Source organism: Pseudopipra pipra, chromosome Z (assembly GCF_036250125.1).
Source record: "Pseudopipra pipra isolate bDixPip1 chromosome Z, bDixPip1.hap1, whole genome shotgun sequence".
In the NCBI taxonomy this organism is placed as follows: Eukaryota; Metazoa; Chordata; class Aves; order Passeriformes; family Pipridae; genus Pseudopipra; species Pseudopipra pipra.
The window spans coordinates 54,483,625-54,502,422 of NC_087581.1; the positions used below are offsets into that span (position 1 = coordinate 54,483,625).

Sequence of the window (18,798 nt, forward strand, 5' to 3'; positions counted from 1 at the left end):
TCTATATATTCTTTCACTAAATATCAGCATTTAAAGGGGTCATACCCCTGCATAATCCTATGTTCAATAAGTTCTTCACATAATAGAAAGGGAAAAAAAAGAAAAAAATTGAAATTCAGAACTATTAAATTCTTAGAAAAATAGTATCTTAATGCAGTTACAAATATGTTCTAACTTCAGTCAAAATTAAACAATAAAATTAAAATTGTTCTTATTGTTCCTGTTAGAAGTGTTTTCTCAACATCTCCAGGAAGGCCTAGGGTGAAAACTATCACACTTGCAAAGGTGCAACTTTGTAAGCTGACTCACAGCCACCATGGTACATGGTCTTGCAGCAATCATTTCCAGTAGCATATCTTTTAACCACAGTTATGACCAAAGACATAGACCCAGAACCAAAAGCTGTCTTCAGAGAGGCTGGACTAACACCAGCCAGTCACCTCTGCAGCTGTGCTCACTCACAGCTGTAGTAAGGTAGCTTTGACCTTGAGCTACAGCTGTGGCCTGGCAAAGGAACAAGTAAAACCTCATTAAGGAAGAAAGTGTGAGAAAGAGAAAAAAAACAGCTGGAGATAGAGGAATATGTTTGGACATGAGAAGAGACGCCGGTGACCTGTCAGGAGACAGGATGGGGCGCGTGCACAATTAGTGATGAGATACAGACGTGTGAACAACACTTCACCAATGACATATATTATATTAGCACGTGGACAGAGAAAAAGTAGATAAAAAGAACAAGTTTGTTTATAATAAAATCTTTTGCCTGCCAGGCTGCAGTCTGAGAGCATCATTTAGGCTGCTGTCACACAGCAAAGTTTCATCAGCTCTGGTATCAACTGCCTACCTAAGCTCCAGACAGAGCATTAGGTGTATGACATGAAGATGCTGACTTCAGAGGATTTCCTGTGCTGTTTATATTCTGTTGCTACACGTGGCTTATTTGTGTGTGGCTCTGCTTACCCCTGGTATGGACAGGTTGCGCCACCCCTTCGACAAGAGAGTACTTCCCCTAATTTTCTCATTATACAGGTCCTGCCAGTTCCATGACATGGTTTCCTATCATTTCAGGATTTCCTCTTACCTTCTGACAAAGGATTAGGCCATTATAAATTTTTCCGAGTGGAAGAACATTTCCCATACGCATGTCACTTTCAAAAGCCAAGCGTTTGGTGACATGGTTTCCCTTTCAGACAGATCCTTTCTGAAGCTAAATCCAGATTACTTATTAACTTCCCTCTACCCACCCCTCTACATGGTCATCTGCAGTGTGTGTATATGTGTGATATTTCCTGTTTACTCTGCCTTTGTTGAGTAAAGTGGCAGGACAACAGATATAACACCAAGCCAGATGTCACTGCTGCTCTGCTGGGAGGGTTTATCTGTCAATGCAACGTGACTTTCAGATTCAGTCACTTCTGAAAACACCTGACAACAACCTTTTCTAGCAGTAAGCACCTCTTGGTGTTTTGCAGCTTCACTGACTCTTCAGAACAAACAAGGGGTGCCTATCCGTAGCAAAAGGATTAAGTTGCAGTATTTCCCTCATTCCAGGGCAGGGATGGGGAATAATCCCAGAGCTGAATTCCCCCACAGTGCACTTGAAAAAGGTAGCTTGGGAAGCAAATTTTTCCATACCCACTTGCAAATCAGACAAAGCACCAAAGCAGATGTGTAGCTACTATGCAGTTAGTAAAGATGGCACAGCACATTGTCATAGGTTAATGCCTATATATTGTCAGCTGAATGTATATAGAGATAAGGCAGAAGAGAAGAAATCAAACCATCTTGAATCCAGTAAAACACAGTTACTGCAAATTCAGTTAAGCTCTTTGTAGAGCTTAATCTATGTTGGAATGACCCCTAGAGAGAATTGAAAATTGGGAAGGGAGTAACTGTATGATCATCATTCACAACACTAGATCTAGAGTCAAAGGAAGAGGAACTGTGAAACCTGTTATGACGAATTCTAAGTAGTCTGCAGGTATTTTCTTTACAAAACATTGGTAGTAACAAGGTCACAAATCTGTAATCACAGAATCACCTAGGTTGGAAAAGACTTCTGAGATCATTGAGTCTTACCTGCGACCCAACACCACCTTGTCAACTAGACCATGGCACTAAGTGCCACATCCAGTCTCTTCTTAAATACCTCCAGAGGCTGTGAATCCACCACCTCCCTGGGGCATTCCAATGCCCAATCACCTCTTCTGTGAAGAAGTTCTTCCTAAGGTCCAACCTAAACCTCCCCTGGTGCAGCTTAAGACTGTGTCCTCTTGTCCTTTGCTAGTTTTCTGGGAGAAGAGACTGACTCCCAGCTGGCTATGCATATTTATATACAGTAAATAAGCATTAACTGCTCATGAAATGGTGATAGCATTTAGACCCTCTTTTTTTTTTTTTTCCACAAAAAAGAGACAACAGGCTTAAGGGTAATGACCACTTGGTATTTTGACCCCATTTGGAAACTCATTGACAGAATTTTGCAAGTTCTTCTTTCAATAAGCCATTACATCTGGTTTAACTGTTCCTTTTTTATGACAAGACTGTACTTATTCTACACTTTCATGTAGCTTTCCAAGTGGCAATACAACAATCATGTAATATTGAATTTAGAACAACTACACGATTATACAAAGAGGCTTTATTTCAGAGAAACAGTAAGTTGTTATATGTATGCAATAACTAACTGTGCTTACAGATTCAATTTCTGAATCTTTTCACAAGAAATTCTGCTCTTAATACAAAAAAATATTTATTTATACAAACCCCCCAAAAAACATCATAGTACAGAGTGCCAACATTTACATGTAAAGACCTTAGATGTCAAATCAGGTTTTCAGAGCAGTTTAAAAGTTGTTTACCACTTTTGATCACATATAGTTTCTCATATAAACTCAACCTTTTAGATCTCTGTCCTTCAGAAGTTCATACTTTTAAATTGTTCTTTAAGCACATCGGAATCTTCATCACTATCTGTACTACTGAAGTTTGTATCAAAATCCAGCTCATCCTCCAATCCACTGCTCTCTTGGCTGGTTTTAGTAGTCTCCCTCTCAGTTCTGCCTTGTCCTTTGTCAATCCTGCAGAAAGCAAGATGGATGTTATCACCACCCACTTCTGGAATTTAAACAAGAATGGGATGGAAGATAGAATATTCTCCCAATATTTCATATCAATATGGGATGAATGACGGCAGGAGGTGGGAAGAAGAAGGAGAAGGGGAACAATAACCTAAAGTTACTTTCATATTGAATAGCAAAGATATAGAACACAGTAAAGTACATATTTGATACATCAAAAAGTATTTCATATGGAAGAGTCTGTGAAGGAAAAAGATAAATAAATTAACAGCTTGATCACCTAAGCAACTGCTGGACAGCTGTTACTGTCCACAGTAAATTAAAGTGTTTTATGTATCATGCTCAGTAAAGAGACAGTCAAAGAATAAAAACCCCCAAAGTCTAATAAATATACTGTGGTAACTGTGCTCCATATCAGTCCTTGTTTACTTTTTCTGTTCACTAGTAACTGAATCACCAAGTGACAGACAAAATGCAAACAGTAAGTTGGCTTATGCATATTTTATGATGCTCTACAGTAAAATCTGTTTTGAAGTGCTTTGCTCTTAAGGAAGATGTGCAATTCACCCTTTGGTGTTAAAAGTCTTATCCGAGTACGACTTTTTTTGGCTCAGCCTCACTAACATCAATAAGCACTTCACCCCTAGTTTCATAAGAAGAAAGTGAGGAAATTTACTCCTGTTAGAATTATTCAGAATATGGCATAAAGTACAACAGCTTCTTGGCAATTTCCAAACAAGGTTTATTAAAAGGGGAAGAAACAGTGCATACTGAAACTACATAAACTATGAGGTACTTACGGAATTACTATTTCCTCTTCTTTTCCACATTTTGCACAAATTTCTAGTTTACTAGCACATGGCCGACAAATAATATGATAAGGATCTTTTACAGTCTTCTGGAGGCACTTCACACTGTGAAGAGAAAGAAAACATGATTAGAAAAATATTGTGGACACATATCAAACATTCTGTGTTCAAACACAGAATGTTTTATGCCAGTTTTATGCATGTTTCTAAAGCCTTGTATCTTTGGAGAACGTAACCCAGAACAATATACTCCATGTAATGCAGTTGTCTTAGAAGTCACTTCTTGGTTCTCATGCCCTCAAAAGTAAACGAACTGTAACAGCAACAATATTAATGACTTTTTAATCTAATGAAGGTAAAAATAAAATACATCATCTACTCAGGGAACTGCACAAATACATTTACAGAACCTCTTCAAGCAGTTCCTGAGTATTTCAGAAGAACGCAACACACAAACACTGAGCAAGCTACTGTGACAAACCTGGCTGCATCACACACCACAGCCCAGCTGTGGTTTCTCTGGGTTCAGTGTTTCACTGCTGAAACACTGGCTGTTCTGCTACCACAGGAGGGTAAGGACCTGAGCAAATAAGAAGTAAGCAGAGAGCATCTAGTTTGGAAAATTAAAATAATGTATAGGTTTGTGATAGGTTAAAATATTTATCATCTTTGTTATGCACTTATACAAAACCACATAATACAGAACTGTGTGCAAACAATGCCAGCATTTTAATATTTAGGAAATTATAGTTTCTTACAGAAAAGGAGCAAACATGCTGAGAGGTATTGAAATGCATGTATCGCAAACATTTGTGAAGTACAAAAGCTAAGAGATGTGCAGATTCCTCTAGTACTGACTTGAAACAAGGACTTAGAAAATTGTGTTACAACAGGTCCAGTTTGAATTTTAATGAATTAATACAAATTAAAAATTTTTTATTGCTTATATATTGTCACTGCAGACTCCAAATTTGAAAAATGTTACATAGTAGCAGCTCCTTAAGTTTCCAAAACAAGAATATTTTCCAAAAGTTCAAAAACTACATGATCAGCAATTAACACAAAGTATCTTAACTCACCATTTTTTAGGTTTTGATAGTAGTTTGTACTTGCTGAATTTTACTCGCCACTCCAAGATACCTTTGCAATGCTGACATACACCATCATGAAGCTTAGCATTTATTTTCTAAGTAAACAAATAAAAACAAAAATACATTGAAGATTTCCTACTGTAATAAGTATAATCTTGCTTAGAAAGCATTTCCACCAATCATATGATTAATACAGTATTTAGAAATATGTTTACTTGATCTTAACATTAATAATTTTACAAAACAGATTTAAGAATAAAAGAGCTTGAAAATATACTGTTTTTATCCAAAGAAGGCAACTCACAAGACTTAAGATTTAAGTTATTATTGCTCAAGTTATCACTATACTACATACTTCAAATAGCCTTAGGATTTTTTTCTCAGATAACAATAAAGTAGAATCCAAACACTATTTGCAGTCAAACCATTCAATCCCTCTCTAACCCTAACCTTCTTTTATGAAGAACTAATACATTTTTGCTCTCATGTAACTAAGATAAAATCCTCAAAATGGTCATTTAAACAATAGAGTATTTTCAACACAATGCAAAATTTACCTTAAGATCTCCAAAACATTTTGTTTTACCTTGCTTAGAAATATAAAATGTCAATTTGCCAATACTATTTGTGCAAGAGAAGTTATTCTGAGATAGGAAGTAGTACCAAACCACACTGCCACCTTAAATAACAGGCAACATATACTTGTATGTTCAACATAGTTTTATTTCTCCTCTACCTAAGAATGACAGCAGTAACATTATCTATCATATCGATGTTGTATTCATTCAGAAATTTAAAAAAGAAATTTCACAATTAAGAAATTGCATGCAATAAAAAATCACTGTGCCTTTTTTAGACTTAAAAATGGCTACCACACTAACATTACATTATTAAGATGGTCTAAACCACATCTACCTCTTAGAATACCTAAAAGTTCATTGGAATGGATTGTGTATTAATTTGGATTACAGTTCATGTTATTCTTTTTCAAATAAACCAAAAGTTCTATGAATATGAATATTCCATTGAGTATATTCTATGAATATAACATGTTCTGAAGTATTTTCCTGCTTTTATGACCCACAAGAGCTTCTCTCTACTCCACAAAGTTCTATTTCAATACATCAGATAAACAACAAGCCCAGTTTTAAAAATACAGTATCATATTCTATGTTTGTGGCAGAGAAAATGCTACTTTCAAGTGAGAGTATAATCTGGGACTTGTTTTCCATTGTCTCCATTTTTACTAAACTTCCGCCATTTGGTAGGAGTTTTCCCATGGTGTGGTTAACTGAAGGTGTGGTGCGCTCTGACAATTTCAGTTAAAATAAAACTATTTTCCACATTATCAATTACAGACTTTGCACGTTAAGAAATCAAAGAAACAAGGTTTTGCAGACTGCTTGAATATTGAATACAGAAAGGTGTGGTTCTGATGCATCATGAATTACATTTTCCAAGAAACACAAACATTTGGCTAATGTGCAAACTTTCTGAGAAAAGAAAATCATCAGTAAGTTTTCAGCATCAGTAAGTTCTCCCTGTTAGAGGGCTCACAATTCAAAGCACTGTGAGCACAGTGTTCAGTGTTTCAAAATTCATGCCGTTCGAAGATAAGCCTTATTTTCAGTGCTTGACCAGCACTGAAGTAAGGCTCCAGTAAGCTTCTATCAACCTGCAAATTAACCTGAACTTTCCAGTTTTCCCTCTCACTCGCCTGACTTGCACTGATTGGTAATGCAGGAGGGGGGACAGACACAAACACTGTAATTTGTATTTCCAGGTGCTCTTTACTGTTTTCTGCTATTTTCTAGGATTGCTAGGGCAAAACCCAATGAATATCAAAAGACAGACAGTTGTCTTTCCAAAGGCACTCCTGAATGAAAACCACCTCATTTCCCACAACACATCCTGACACAATAGCTGTCGGCTGGGGCCGGAGCTACAGTACCAAGTGATGGAGGGACAGGCTCAGCCATGAGTAAGGCACTTGGAATGCAAGAGGCCAGGCTCAGGACTGCATGTGGCATAAACAGTGTAGAAGAATGAAACAGAAACTACTTCACCTCTCATCTGAAGCAAAACCAAAGTTTGTCAAACAGGCAGCCTATGATAAATTCTGCTAAGTATCTGCTATAGAACAAGGAAATATGCAAAGCTATTATTAATGAAGATCTATAAAGCTATTCCCTTTCCCAATACGCTTACCATCTGGCTCCAGAATACACAACAATCACACAGTGATTTCTTTTTCTTTTTTTAATCAGACTAAAACACTGGCCATCCTGAAAGCCCAAGATGGCAAGGATGGAGGGGCAGCATAGCAGGGCATAGGCAATCCAGGAGGTTCCTAGCATGCACTGATGACAACTTTCCAAGTGATTGAAGAGCCAATGAGAGGAGGTGCTATGCTAGACCTTGTTCTCACCAACAAGAAGGGGCTGGTGGGCAATGTGAAGTCCAGGGGCAGCCTGGGCTGCAGTGACCATGAAGCGGTGGAGTTTAAGATCCTTGGGTCAGTGAGGAGGGTGAGAGAAAGCTCACTGCCCTGGACTTCAGAGACCAGTCTTTAGTGTCTTCAAGGACCTCCTTGGTAGAGTGCTGTGGGATAGAACCCTAGAGGAAAGAGGGGCCCAAGAGAGCTCGGTGATATTCAAGGATTGTCTCCTCCATTCTCAAGAGCAATGCATCCCTACAAAGAGGAAATCAAGGAAGAAAACCAGGAGGCCTGCATGGATGAACAAGCTCCTGGACAAACTTAAAAATAAACAGGTAGCTCAGTGAGGGTGGAAGCAGGGAAAGGTAGCCTGAAAGGAATACACAGAAATTGTCCAAACAGCCAGGGAGATGGTTAGGAAAGCTAAAGCACTGGCAGAACTAAATCCGGCCAAGGATATCGAAGGTAACAAAAAAAAGTCTTCTTTAGGTACATCAGCAGTAAAAGAAAGACTAGGGAAAATGTGGGTCCTCTCTGGAAGGATGCCAAAGACCTCATTACTCAGGACAAGAAGAAGGGATTTGGACAGCGGGATCAAGTGCACCCTCAGCAAGTTTTCCCATGACACCAAGCTGTGTGGCACGGTCAGCCCACTGGAGGGAAGGGATGTCATCCAGAGGGATCTGGACCAGCTTGAGAGGTGGGCCTGTGTGAACCCTGTGAAATTTAACTAGACCAAGTGCAAGGTGCTACACCTGGGACAGAGCAATCCCAAGTACAAATACATGGTGGGTGGAGAGCAGCTCTGAGGAAGAGGACTGTGGGGCCGCTGGTGAATGAGAAGCTGGACATAAGCCGGCAATGTGCATTCACAGCCCAGAAAGTCAACTGTGTCCTGGGCTGCATCAAAAGCAGCGTGGCCAGCAGGTCAAGGGAGGGGATTCTGCCCCTCTGCTCTGCTCTTGTGAGACCCCTGGAGTACTGCATCCAGCTCTGGGGTTCTCAACATAAGAAAGACATGAACAAGTCCATGAACATGACCCACTAAGTTGATCACAGGGCTGGAACATCTCTCCTGTGAAGACAGGGTGAGAGAGTTTGGCTGTTTAGCCTAGAGAAAGATCCCTGGAGACCTCAGAGCACCTTCCAGTTCGTAACGGGGTTATAAGAGAGGTAGAAGGGACTTTTTACAAGAGGATATAGTGACGCGACAAGGAGAAATTACTTCAAACTGAAAAAGAATAGGTTTAGATCAGATACTAGGAAAAAATTCTTTATTGTGAAGGTGGTGAGGCATTGGAACAGGCTGCCCAGAGAAGTTATGAATTCTCCATTTCTCAAAGTGTTTAAGGCTAGGTTGTATGGAGCTCTGAGCAACCTGGTCTAGTGGAAGGGATCCCTGCCCACAGCAGTGGGGGTGGAACTAGATGATCTTTAAGGTCCCTTTCAACCCAAACCATTCTATGATTCTATAATCACATTTATGTGTGCCAAAAATCACATTTAGGATCCTGATCAAGGCATAAATACACCTGGATTTTTCAACCTTGTTACCTGCAGGACCATAAATCTTACACAGCTACTCAAAGAAATCACATAGCATCTGCTCAGAAGGTAACAAACTGGAAGAAAGAAAACAGCTTTTAAGTTCTAATTTTCTCCTTCTAACAGGCACACATACAGCCTCTTCCTCCCCCTCAGCAATTTCCTGCATTTTTTACTCAATGTTGACACTTCAAGTATGGGACAGTGTAGTTAATCATTGGCTCAGCACATCTGAATACAAGAGAGATTATGACTCTACAATCCCTCTACCAGACTGTTGGTTTAGAAAGCTAATAGAGAATGATGGATTGATGTAAAGCAGGCAATTACAGAGCTTAACCTTGACTTGTGTTTGTCTTTTACATTTATTTTGATCAGAAAAAAAAGCATGATATTTAAATGCAACTATTACTAAAACAAGTTGACAATTTACTGTGGTTTTGTACACTGAATACAATATTTTCTTTGACCAAAGAAAAGGTAATATACCACTTCCAAAAGCAATGCAGACTAAAGAAGTTTAAAGAAAGCTGTCCCTAATGAAAGATTTCAATAAGCTGTTTTTTCAGATTTTTGAAATCACTAAAGAACATGTGAGAGTAAGTTCTCCTAACAAACTGGAAGATAAACTTTTCTGGTTTCTCAGTTCCCAGTCAGAATGGGGAAGTCACCAGTAAAATCAAAGAAACCCCTCTGCTGCTTACTTTTCCTAGTAATATTATCCTATTATATTTTGTATATTGTTTAAACTTTCATGTACTCATATTTTCTTCTTTTGCCCATTTGCTTGCTTTCCTTTAAGGATATAAAAACCCAACAATCACACAAACAGCTGCATAAGGCTTGTCAACTTCATTATTCCCCTCCAACTTTTCTACCCAGCTTTTACACCCAAATAGGAGGTAGTGCTTGTGGTCTGAAATTAATTTCTTGGTGTGAAAACTACTTCAACAGGTTAGATTATGTTTCTGTCGCAGCAGTTTTTCTGGAATTTTCTTTATGCTCATTTCCCTGTTTTAGACAATAGTGCTCTCTTTGCCATACTTTGCTTCAATGACAAGTGCAACTCATCCAGTGCTTACAGTAGGTCTATATATTCTCCAAAGAAATTACAGTTATGCAATACGTAAACAGACAGACATAAACAATCTTAACCTATGAAGTCACAAAATATTCCATGTGCACCCTATATACACACAGTGCTCACAAAACCTAATAATAAAACACTTAACATCCTGCCAAAAGCAGTTCAGAATGTATTAAAATAAACACATGCATCTACACCTACTAACTTGGCAAATAAAATAATCCCTAGCTTAAACTAGCATTAAAGCACTCACAAGCAAGGTGTAATGACAGGGCTTCAAAGAAGCTTCAGCATCTGTTTGTAAATTCCTAATTATATGTGAATCCATGAGTATTTTGATTTTCTCTATTGAAAGCAGACTCCTACTATTGAGCACACATCAGCAGTCTATTCTGCTGTAAATGAATGTAATGTTAATGCCACCCATAAATTTTCTTGTCAGAAACACAGGTGACACTGGTTCAATCAACAAGGATGAGTGCAGCACTTCCGAACAATTGCACTTCTCAGAGAAACAAAACTCCCCAGGATTTGCAGCACATCACTATAAGGCAGTTATAGCAGATCAATGCAGACTAACAAATGTGAAACTGAGATGGCAGATTTCAGGGTTCTAAGACATATTTCACCAGCTGAAATTAAGTCTCCCGTAGAGCTTCACTTGCTCATATACTCTATCAGTGTTACTTGAAATTTCTTTTTCTACAGATACTTTCTCATCAAGTGTATTTCAAATGTTAATCAACACATGGATGTCTATATAGCATTTAAGGGAGCACTGGAAGGACTGTCAGTCAACTCTCAACACATAGCCCAGAAAGAATGGAAAACACACGAAGACATACCCCCACACACACACACCATATACACCTTGTGCAACCACTCATTCCCTCTCTCACTCTCCCCACTACTTCCAAAGTTGAGTTAGAGTCCAGAACAGATGTTATATTTGCTCCTATTCTCCCTACATGAAAGGCTACAACCCAAGCCTGAAGGTACTTCTGAACACAGAATAACAGGGATAGCTAGAGAATAAACTTTAGCCTATCAAGCAACCATATGTTGCAGCAAGAGCATAAGCTAAAAACACTGCAATGCTGTTATCTGACAATTCCAGTTGGGCACTGGTTTATCTCTCTCTCCCTTCTGTGCTTCAAGTCAGAATCACTGACTCAGCATTTAATCTCTATATTCACCTGCTCTGTTCCTACTGCCTTCCCACAGCCTCATCCACTGTCTCCAATGAAATAAGTTATTTATCCATATATCCAGCTGAAAATGTAGCGGACATCAACACAATGGTAAAGCTGAGGTTCAGAGTTAAAAACTGCTGAAATTTAGGCAAATGTGGATTATCATCTGGGTTGTACTTAATGAGAGGAAAGAAATGGAGAAAAAAATCAGTCATCGAGATGTAAATATGAATCACTTTGTGGTTTACCATCTTACTATAATGGAGTTTTAAATGTTCTCATTGAATGATACCTGTTTTCATTTCTGGAACTACTGCAGCTTTCATGATGAATTATGTAATGTGCTTTACATAAAATGCATATTCATACAACATAATGTATATTCCTCACCTCAGTACTCCAAAGAGCTGTTCTGGAATATACCATTTAAAGCAAACACCCATAAACAAATTCTAAGAGTCAATCACTAAGAACACAGTGTCTTACCCTGCCCTGGCTATTCATTCTTCAGCTCACTCTAAAATGCAAGCTTTCCCAGCACTGTTGTAGCAAATACAGTAGAGAGGCCGTGTACTTTGACGTGTGTTTCACTTCAACAAGCCTATTCCAGAGTAATGTTGTAGTAAAGACTAATCATTAGAGGAAAGATGGATCTTTTGCAAGTAACCAGATCTATGGCCTTTAAGATTAGAAATGGTCAAGGTCAGTGACAGACAAAGAGCACAAAACCTTTCAAAAAGCCACAAAACAACTGGATAATGACTGTCAGCAGGGAAAAGTCAAAATACTATTAGATCAGTTTCCTCTGCAGATACTGCTTCACCAAAAGCAGCAGCAATTACACCATAAATAACCACCTCAACTCCATACACTGTACAACCTGAAGCCACTGTAGTAAATATTCAATATTGGTAATTCAGAAGACAAATGCAGCAGGATCCAAATTTTAAGTTAATAAGAATTTGTAGCCTTTAAAGATAGTATTGCATTGGACAGTGTGTAACAGTAGACAGGCCAAACACCAAAACAAAAAAAGCGTTTAACAGGGATTTACAGGAGATTGCTATCTTTCAGGAGCTCTGAGCATTCCTCTGATCTACTGAGCTAATGAGAGGAAGAGAAGAAGAAAGCCCCACTCCTGTATCAGTCCTTGTGATAGAATTTCTACTATTTCTTCTTTTCCCTCATCACACCTTGAACATCCATGGCACATCTGATCACTCAGGGCTACACGAGACAGAGATGCAAAACTGTCACCATTCAGCATAGTCTGTATCTAAACTATGACATCAATCATGACTTAATCTTTGCTGGTCTAACTTCTTTACAAATTTCACAAAAAGCCGAAACAGAACTATTGATTGTTATAATGACCCTTGTGTAACCCTGTCCTATTTCCAGCCAGGACAGGGTTAATTTTGGCAGTAGCCAGCAGGGGAATGGCTAGGACCTGGAGGTTATTCTGTACCACAGGAAAGGGGTCCCTTTAGTCAAGTAGCATGGCACAGCCAGGTATTGTCATGGTCAACACTCACGTGTGAATCACTCATCTCTTGTGCACTGTTATAAATATTGTTGCTGTTACTGGTTGTTTTCTTATTTCATTTACTGCTTCCAGTAAACTGTTCTTATTTTAACCTGTGATCTTCAGCTTTTTGTTGCTTCCAGTTCCATCTTGCCAAAGGAGGAGGCGTAGGTGAAGGGAGGAGTGAGTGAGTGGCAAATGGTTTGGAGCGTTTCAGTGGGAACACTAAATTGGGGGAATAACATTCCTGAACCATGACATTCCTTAGGATTTGAATTACTATATGACGGCATGCCAAAAGAAAAACGCATCTCTTCCCCCTACCACACACACAACCTAACCCCAGGATAGGAAGCACCTTCTTTAAGACACTTCTTCCCTGTGCTCAGCCCTCTCCATGAACTGGCAGGATCAGAAAGAAAAGAAATAATTTGCTTGAAACAGAAAGGAAAAAGATACAAATTGATGCCCACAGTAAACCTTGGTTACATTAAAAAATTACATTTATATGAGTGCACAGTATTTTGTTCTATAGGATATAAAATATTTTAAAAGGGAAGAAAACCAGCCATGTGGGTATTAAAGTGATATTTTCAGTCACAAAACTGATGTCAGAATTCAGTTTCTCTTAAAAGACTTTTCTGATAGACCAACTCTCGAGGATATTTTTGTGTATGTACGTCATGACTAGGCTTCGCGAATGAGGATTTGGGAAAGGCTCTACCCACATTTGCTACAAGCGCACTGGTGGCTAAAGAGGCCAATGCAAGATAGACAAGTTCGGTTGCAAAAGGCACAGCAGAAAAACTCCTTAGGTGGTGTATTCCGCAAGACACGGTTCTTTCTGCGCTGTCTTTTCTCCTCGAGAGTCGTCCTGTGTGTGTTCTCAAAGGAAGCAGCAGCGTTATAGATGGTGTGTCTCCAGACCTCCTGACTGGAGGCCAGAGTAGACCAGTTATGGTGATCAATACGGCCAAGGCTGAGATGTTGGTTCAGGGAGCCCTTGTATCTTCTCTTTGGGGCTCCTCTCTTGTGGCAGCCAGTGGCAAGTTCACCACAAAGCAAGATCTTAGGGAGGCGGTGGTCCTTCATCCTGGAGACGTGCCCTGCCCAACGCAGCTGTGTTCTCAGCAACATGGCCTCAATATTTGTGACTCCTGCTTGTTCTAGAACAGATGTATTGGTCACATAATCTGACCAGTGGATGTTTAGGATTGTACAGAGACAGCGTTGATGGAAGCGTTCTAGGAGTCACAGGTGGTGGCGGTAAATGACCCATGATTCAGAACCATATAAGAGAGCAGACAACACTATGGCTCTGTAAACACTGATCTTTGTACTTTTCTTCAAGTGTTTATTTCACCAAACTCTTTTATGGAGTTTTCCGAAAGCTCTATATGCCTTTGCTAACCTGTTGTCTATCTCTCCGTCAATCTTACTGCCCAAGGAGATGAGGCTACCTAGGTAATTAAACTGCTGGACTGATTTGAGCTCTGATTGGCCAATGGTGATATGGGGATGATGGAAGACTTCCTGAGGTGCAGGTTGATGGAGGACCTCTGTCTTCTTTAAGCTGACTTCCAGCTCAAAGAGCTCAGCAGCATCTGCAAAGCAGGATGTTAAACACTGCAGAGCTACTTCTGTGTGGGCGACAAGGGCGGCATCATCAGCATAAAGCAGCTCCCAGACAAGATGATTTAAGGTCTTGGTGTGGGCCTTCAGTCGCCTTAGGTTGAAAAGGCTTCCATTACAATGGTATCGAATGTAGATACCATCTTCTTCATCAAGGTCTGCCGTGGCCCTTTGGAGCATCATGCTGAAAAAGATTGTGAATAGGGTTGGTGCAAGAACACAGCCTTGTTTCACATCACTGGTTATTAGAAAGGGCTCAGAAAGTGCATTGCCGTATCTGACTTGGCCGTGCTGAGCCTCATGGAGTGAGATGATCATTTTAAGGAACTTGGGGGGACATCTTAAACGTTCCAAAATCTGCCAGAGATCTTTTCTGCTCACAGTATCGAAAGCCTTGGTGAGGTCAACAAAGGTTACATAGAGACCTTTGTTCTGTTCCCTACACTTCTCTTGCAGTTGTCTGAGAACAAATACCATGTCTGTGGTACTCCTGTTGGCTCTGAAACCACATTGGCTTTCAGGTAGAATTCCTTCTGCTATAGTGGGTATTAGTCTGTTCAAGAGTATTCTTGCCAGGATTTTGCCAGCAATGGAGAGCAAAGTAATACCGCAGTAATTTGAACAGTCTAATTTATCTCCTTTCTTCTTATACAAGGTGATGATGACTGCATCTTGAAGGTCTGATGGTAGTTTGCCTAGTTCTCAACAGCACACCACAAACTCGTGAAATTTAGCATGGAGAGCAAGACCCCCATGTTTCCAGACTTCAGGTGGAATTCCATCAACCCCAGATGCCTTGCCAATTTTCACCTGCTGTATGGCCTTAAGAGTTTCTCCCACAGTAGGGGTAGTATCCAATTCATTCTTCACTGGTTGTTGTGTGATGGACTGAATTGCTCAGTCTTGAACTACACAGCTAGTACTGAAAAGAGTCTGAAAGTGTTCAGACCATTGATTCAGAATGGAGGTTTTATCTGTCAGAAGCGTTTGACCATCAGCACTGAGTAGAGCGCTTTGGACCTGGTATGTAGGCCCATATGCTGTTTTCAAGGCCTCATAGAATCCTCTGTGATCACCCGTATCTGCACATAATTGAATCTTTCCTGCTAGATCGATCCACCACCCGTTCTGGATGTCACGGAGTTTCTCTTGGAGCTTGCTGCATGCAAGACAAAAGGCTGCTTTTCTTACATGACAAGATGGCTGAGCAAGGTGTGCTTGGTGAGCAGATCTCTTTTTCCTCAACAATTCCTGGATCTCTTGATTGTTTTCATCAAACCAGTCCTTGTTCTTCTTGTAGGAGAACCCTAAGGATTCTTCAGAGGACTGCAGGATGCTATTTTTAATAGGCTGCCGAAGTGTTTCAGGAGAGGGATCTATAGAATGATTTTCAAGCCTAGTTTGAAGATTTGCCTGGAATTTGTCTCTCACTGTTGCTGTTTGAAGATTGTTAACTTGGAGTCTCCTCCTTGGAATACCGCCCCTTATAGGTCTGAACTTAAATTTACAACTGAAGTTAAATTTACAACACACAGGGCAATGATCTGTTTGGCATTCTGCGCTGGGCAACACGTGGGTATGATGGACATCATGAACATCACTCTGTCTCACCAAGACAGAATCAATGAGGCGCCAATGCTTAGATCTAGGACGCATCCAGGTTGTCTTCAGACTATTTTTATGCTGAAAGATAGTCTTAGTGATGGTGAGCTGTTGCTCTGCACAGAATTCTAGCAGAAGTCGACCATTATTGTTGCAGTTTCCAACACCATGCTTGCCTAAAACTCCTTTCCAGGCTTCAAAGTTCTTTCCTACTCTGGCATTGAAATCACCAAGGATTATGATCTTATCATCTGTGGGAATCTTTTGGGTAAGGCAGCGCAGGTCAGGATAAAATTTATCTTTTTCAGCAGGGTCAGCTTGGAGAGTGGGGGCATATATACTAAAGAGGACAACTTGTTGTTTGTTGTGTAGTGGAAGGCGCAGGGACATAATGTGGTCAGAATGACCTGTTGGCAGATTTTCAAGTTTAGGAACAATGGAGTTTTTAATCATGAAGCCAGCTCTGAAAGATGCCTTTCAGTTCTGGGTTTACCTGACCAAAAGAGAGTATAACTGGCACCATGTTCTCTAAGGCTGCTTTCCTCATGGAGACGAACCTCACTGAGAGCAGCAATGTCGATGTTGAGATGTGACAGTTCATGGGCAATTAGGGCAGAAAGGCGCTCAGGATGTCCACTATCCACAGCATCAAGCATGGTTCTGATGTTCCAGCATGCGAGTGTCAATTTGGGTACACCTTTGAAGGCAGGTGTATGCCTTTGTTTCTTAGACTTTGTTTGACCACATCAGAAATGCCCTTTGGCCGCGGTTAATCAACTGGGTGAAGGGTGGCTTTGGTTAGGCCACCTTTTCTAGGCCCCTCTCCGTGTGGAGCAAGCAGTACTCTCCTTCAGAAAGGCTGCTTGGTCATTCAGGATGCTGCCAAAAGAGACTGTCATCTCCGGGGTCAGTCTCAGGCGACCAATGTACTGAACTGCCTGCATGCAGGGTTGGGTCTGTGGCTTCCAGTGCACCTTTCACCTGCCATTTCAACCTTCACCTGTTGCTACAGGGCTTTAAAAATGTGGATATCACCCTCGAGCCTGCACAGTGGATTTTTTAGGTGAGATGCAGCAAGCACAGAACAGGACCCACCCTTGAATCCTAAAGTTCATCTGCCAGGGCCTAGTGAGCTTGGATGGTGACAGTGAGGTCCTTAGGATGTAGGTTTAATTAGAGTATCCTTCTCTTGGATGGATGGCCTTACAGGGCTAAGAGAGCTCCATCTGCCTGGGTTTGAAATTAGAGTTGTCCTCCTAGGATGACTGCCTGAAGGTGTGTGTGCATGTAGCCGGACAGGAAAATACTCTCCTATCAGAGTTCATGCAGTGAATCACTCAATAAATAATACTGTCACTGCTTAGAGTCCCAGAAAAGCAGCCCGTAGAACCTGCAGAACCAGTTCTACAACATCTAAACGAACAACCAAAACAAACACACACAAACCCCAAATCTCCCTTTTTGGTGTCATGGCTTTAACCTACTACTTTCTTCCCCTTTCTACAGCCCAGTAAGGTTCAGTTAAAGGAACACTGACATGACAGCAATAGCACCAGATAAGTCTCTTCTAGAATGCTCATTTCTATTTTGTCTCATTCACCTTTCCAGTTTACCTTGCAAGAGGAAACACCCCCCCCTTGGTGGTGGTACTCAGTCACACTACTTGTCTTCATACCCTCCCACAGTGCTAGTATGTTACCACAACTACAAGCATGAGTGTGTTCCAAGAATATATTGTAAACCATTTCTGCCTCCTTGCTTAGAAACAAAATACACAAAATAGTCTTCTGTAACAACAGTGTGAAGATATCAAACCATGGTAACGCGTGAGAAAAGCACTGACAGAATAGCTTCTTATGTAACCAATCAGAAAAGATGCTTCAGGTTTTTTTTAAGAAATTAAAGCAAACGTGAGTCAGTTTAAAGTCTCAAAAGCATACTAAGTGAAGCTCAAGATTTATATCGATGATGGGGGAGTTGTTCAAACTAAACTCTGAAAACTTCAAGATCTCTGAAGTATGACCATATAGTTACAAAGCTTGAGAAGTCCAAGCACCTTTCAGGAACTCACATGGATAACACCGCATGGAACGTTTAATTACTGCACTCACTGCACAAATGTAAGTGCTTTATTTCAGTCTTCCTCTTAATAATTCTTTGGCTTAATGAGGTACTTTCATGTCACAAATACGATTCAAGTTTCACACCACACATCTGTGACAGCTTACTCAAGCGCCTTGTTCCGATCACTCCCTTAGCACCACTGTGTCTGGTTTGGGCAGACAAGGGGGAAAGGTATCTCCAACACTATAACGAAGAGGTGCCCCGTGACTTCGTCTGCAATCCCGAAGTTTTCCAGGACCCGGCACAGACCTCACAGGGGCAGGCCGTGGCTTCACAGGCCGCAGAGGGCCCTGTTCATAGTTTCGGCACCAAACCCTTTCCACCGCTCCGCCCTCAGGCGCTCCGCCGCCTCCGGAGGGGTCCCTTCTCCCGCTGGGACCCCTCCACATCCCCTGGGCCGCCCCCGCCTACCTTGAGCCGGGTGCTCGTGTCGTACTTGTCGTTCCTAAAGGCGCGGGCGTTCTGGTGGCGCTGGGGCCGCGTGCGGGACACGTTCCCCCGCTCCGAGCTCATTCCCGGCCGATCCCCTGCCCCGGAACCGCCCCGCGGCCCCGGCGCTCGCACACGCCCCGCCCGCGGCGCTCCGCGGCCTCGCCGCCGCCGCCGCCCCCTCCCCCGCGCTCAGGCGGAGCCTCCTCGGCCGGGGCAGCGCTGCGGCTGCGCCCCATTGGCG

At 41.2% G+C, this 18,798-nt stretch overlaps 1 protein-coding gene across 1 annotated transcript; it reads right to left on the minus strand.

Annotated features, from left to right (window-relative positions):
• Positions 1-2,624: 2,624 nt before the first annotated feature.
• CZH9orf85 (chromosome Z C9orf85 homolog) lies at positions 2,625-18,737 on the minus strand. The gene is made up of 4 exons (XM_064643211.1): positions 18,537-18,737; positions 4,969-5,075; positions 3,881-3,994; positions 2,625-3,080 (listed from the first exon to the last, which is right to left on the minus strand). The coding sequence occupies exons 1-4, from the start codon at positions 18,636-18,638 to the stop codon at positions 2,918-2,920; spliced, it is 486 nt and encodes a 161-aa protein (XP_064499281.1). The 5' UTR covers positions 18,639-18,737; the 3' UTR covers positions 2,625-2,917.
• Between the last annotated feature and the right edge of the window lie 61 nt (positions 18,738-18,798).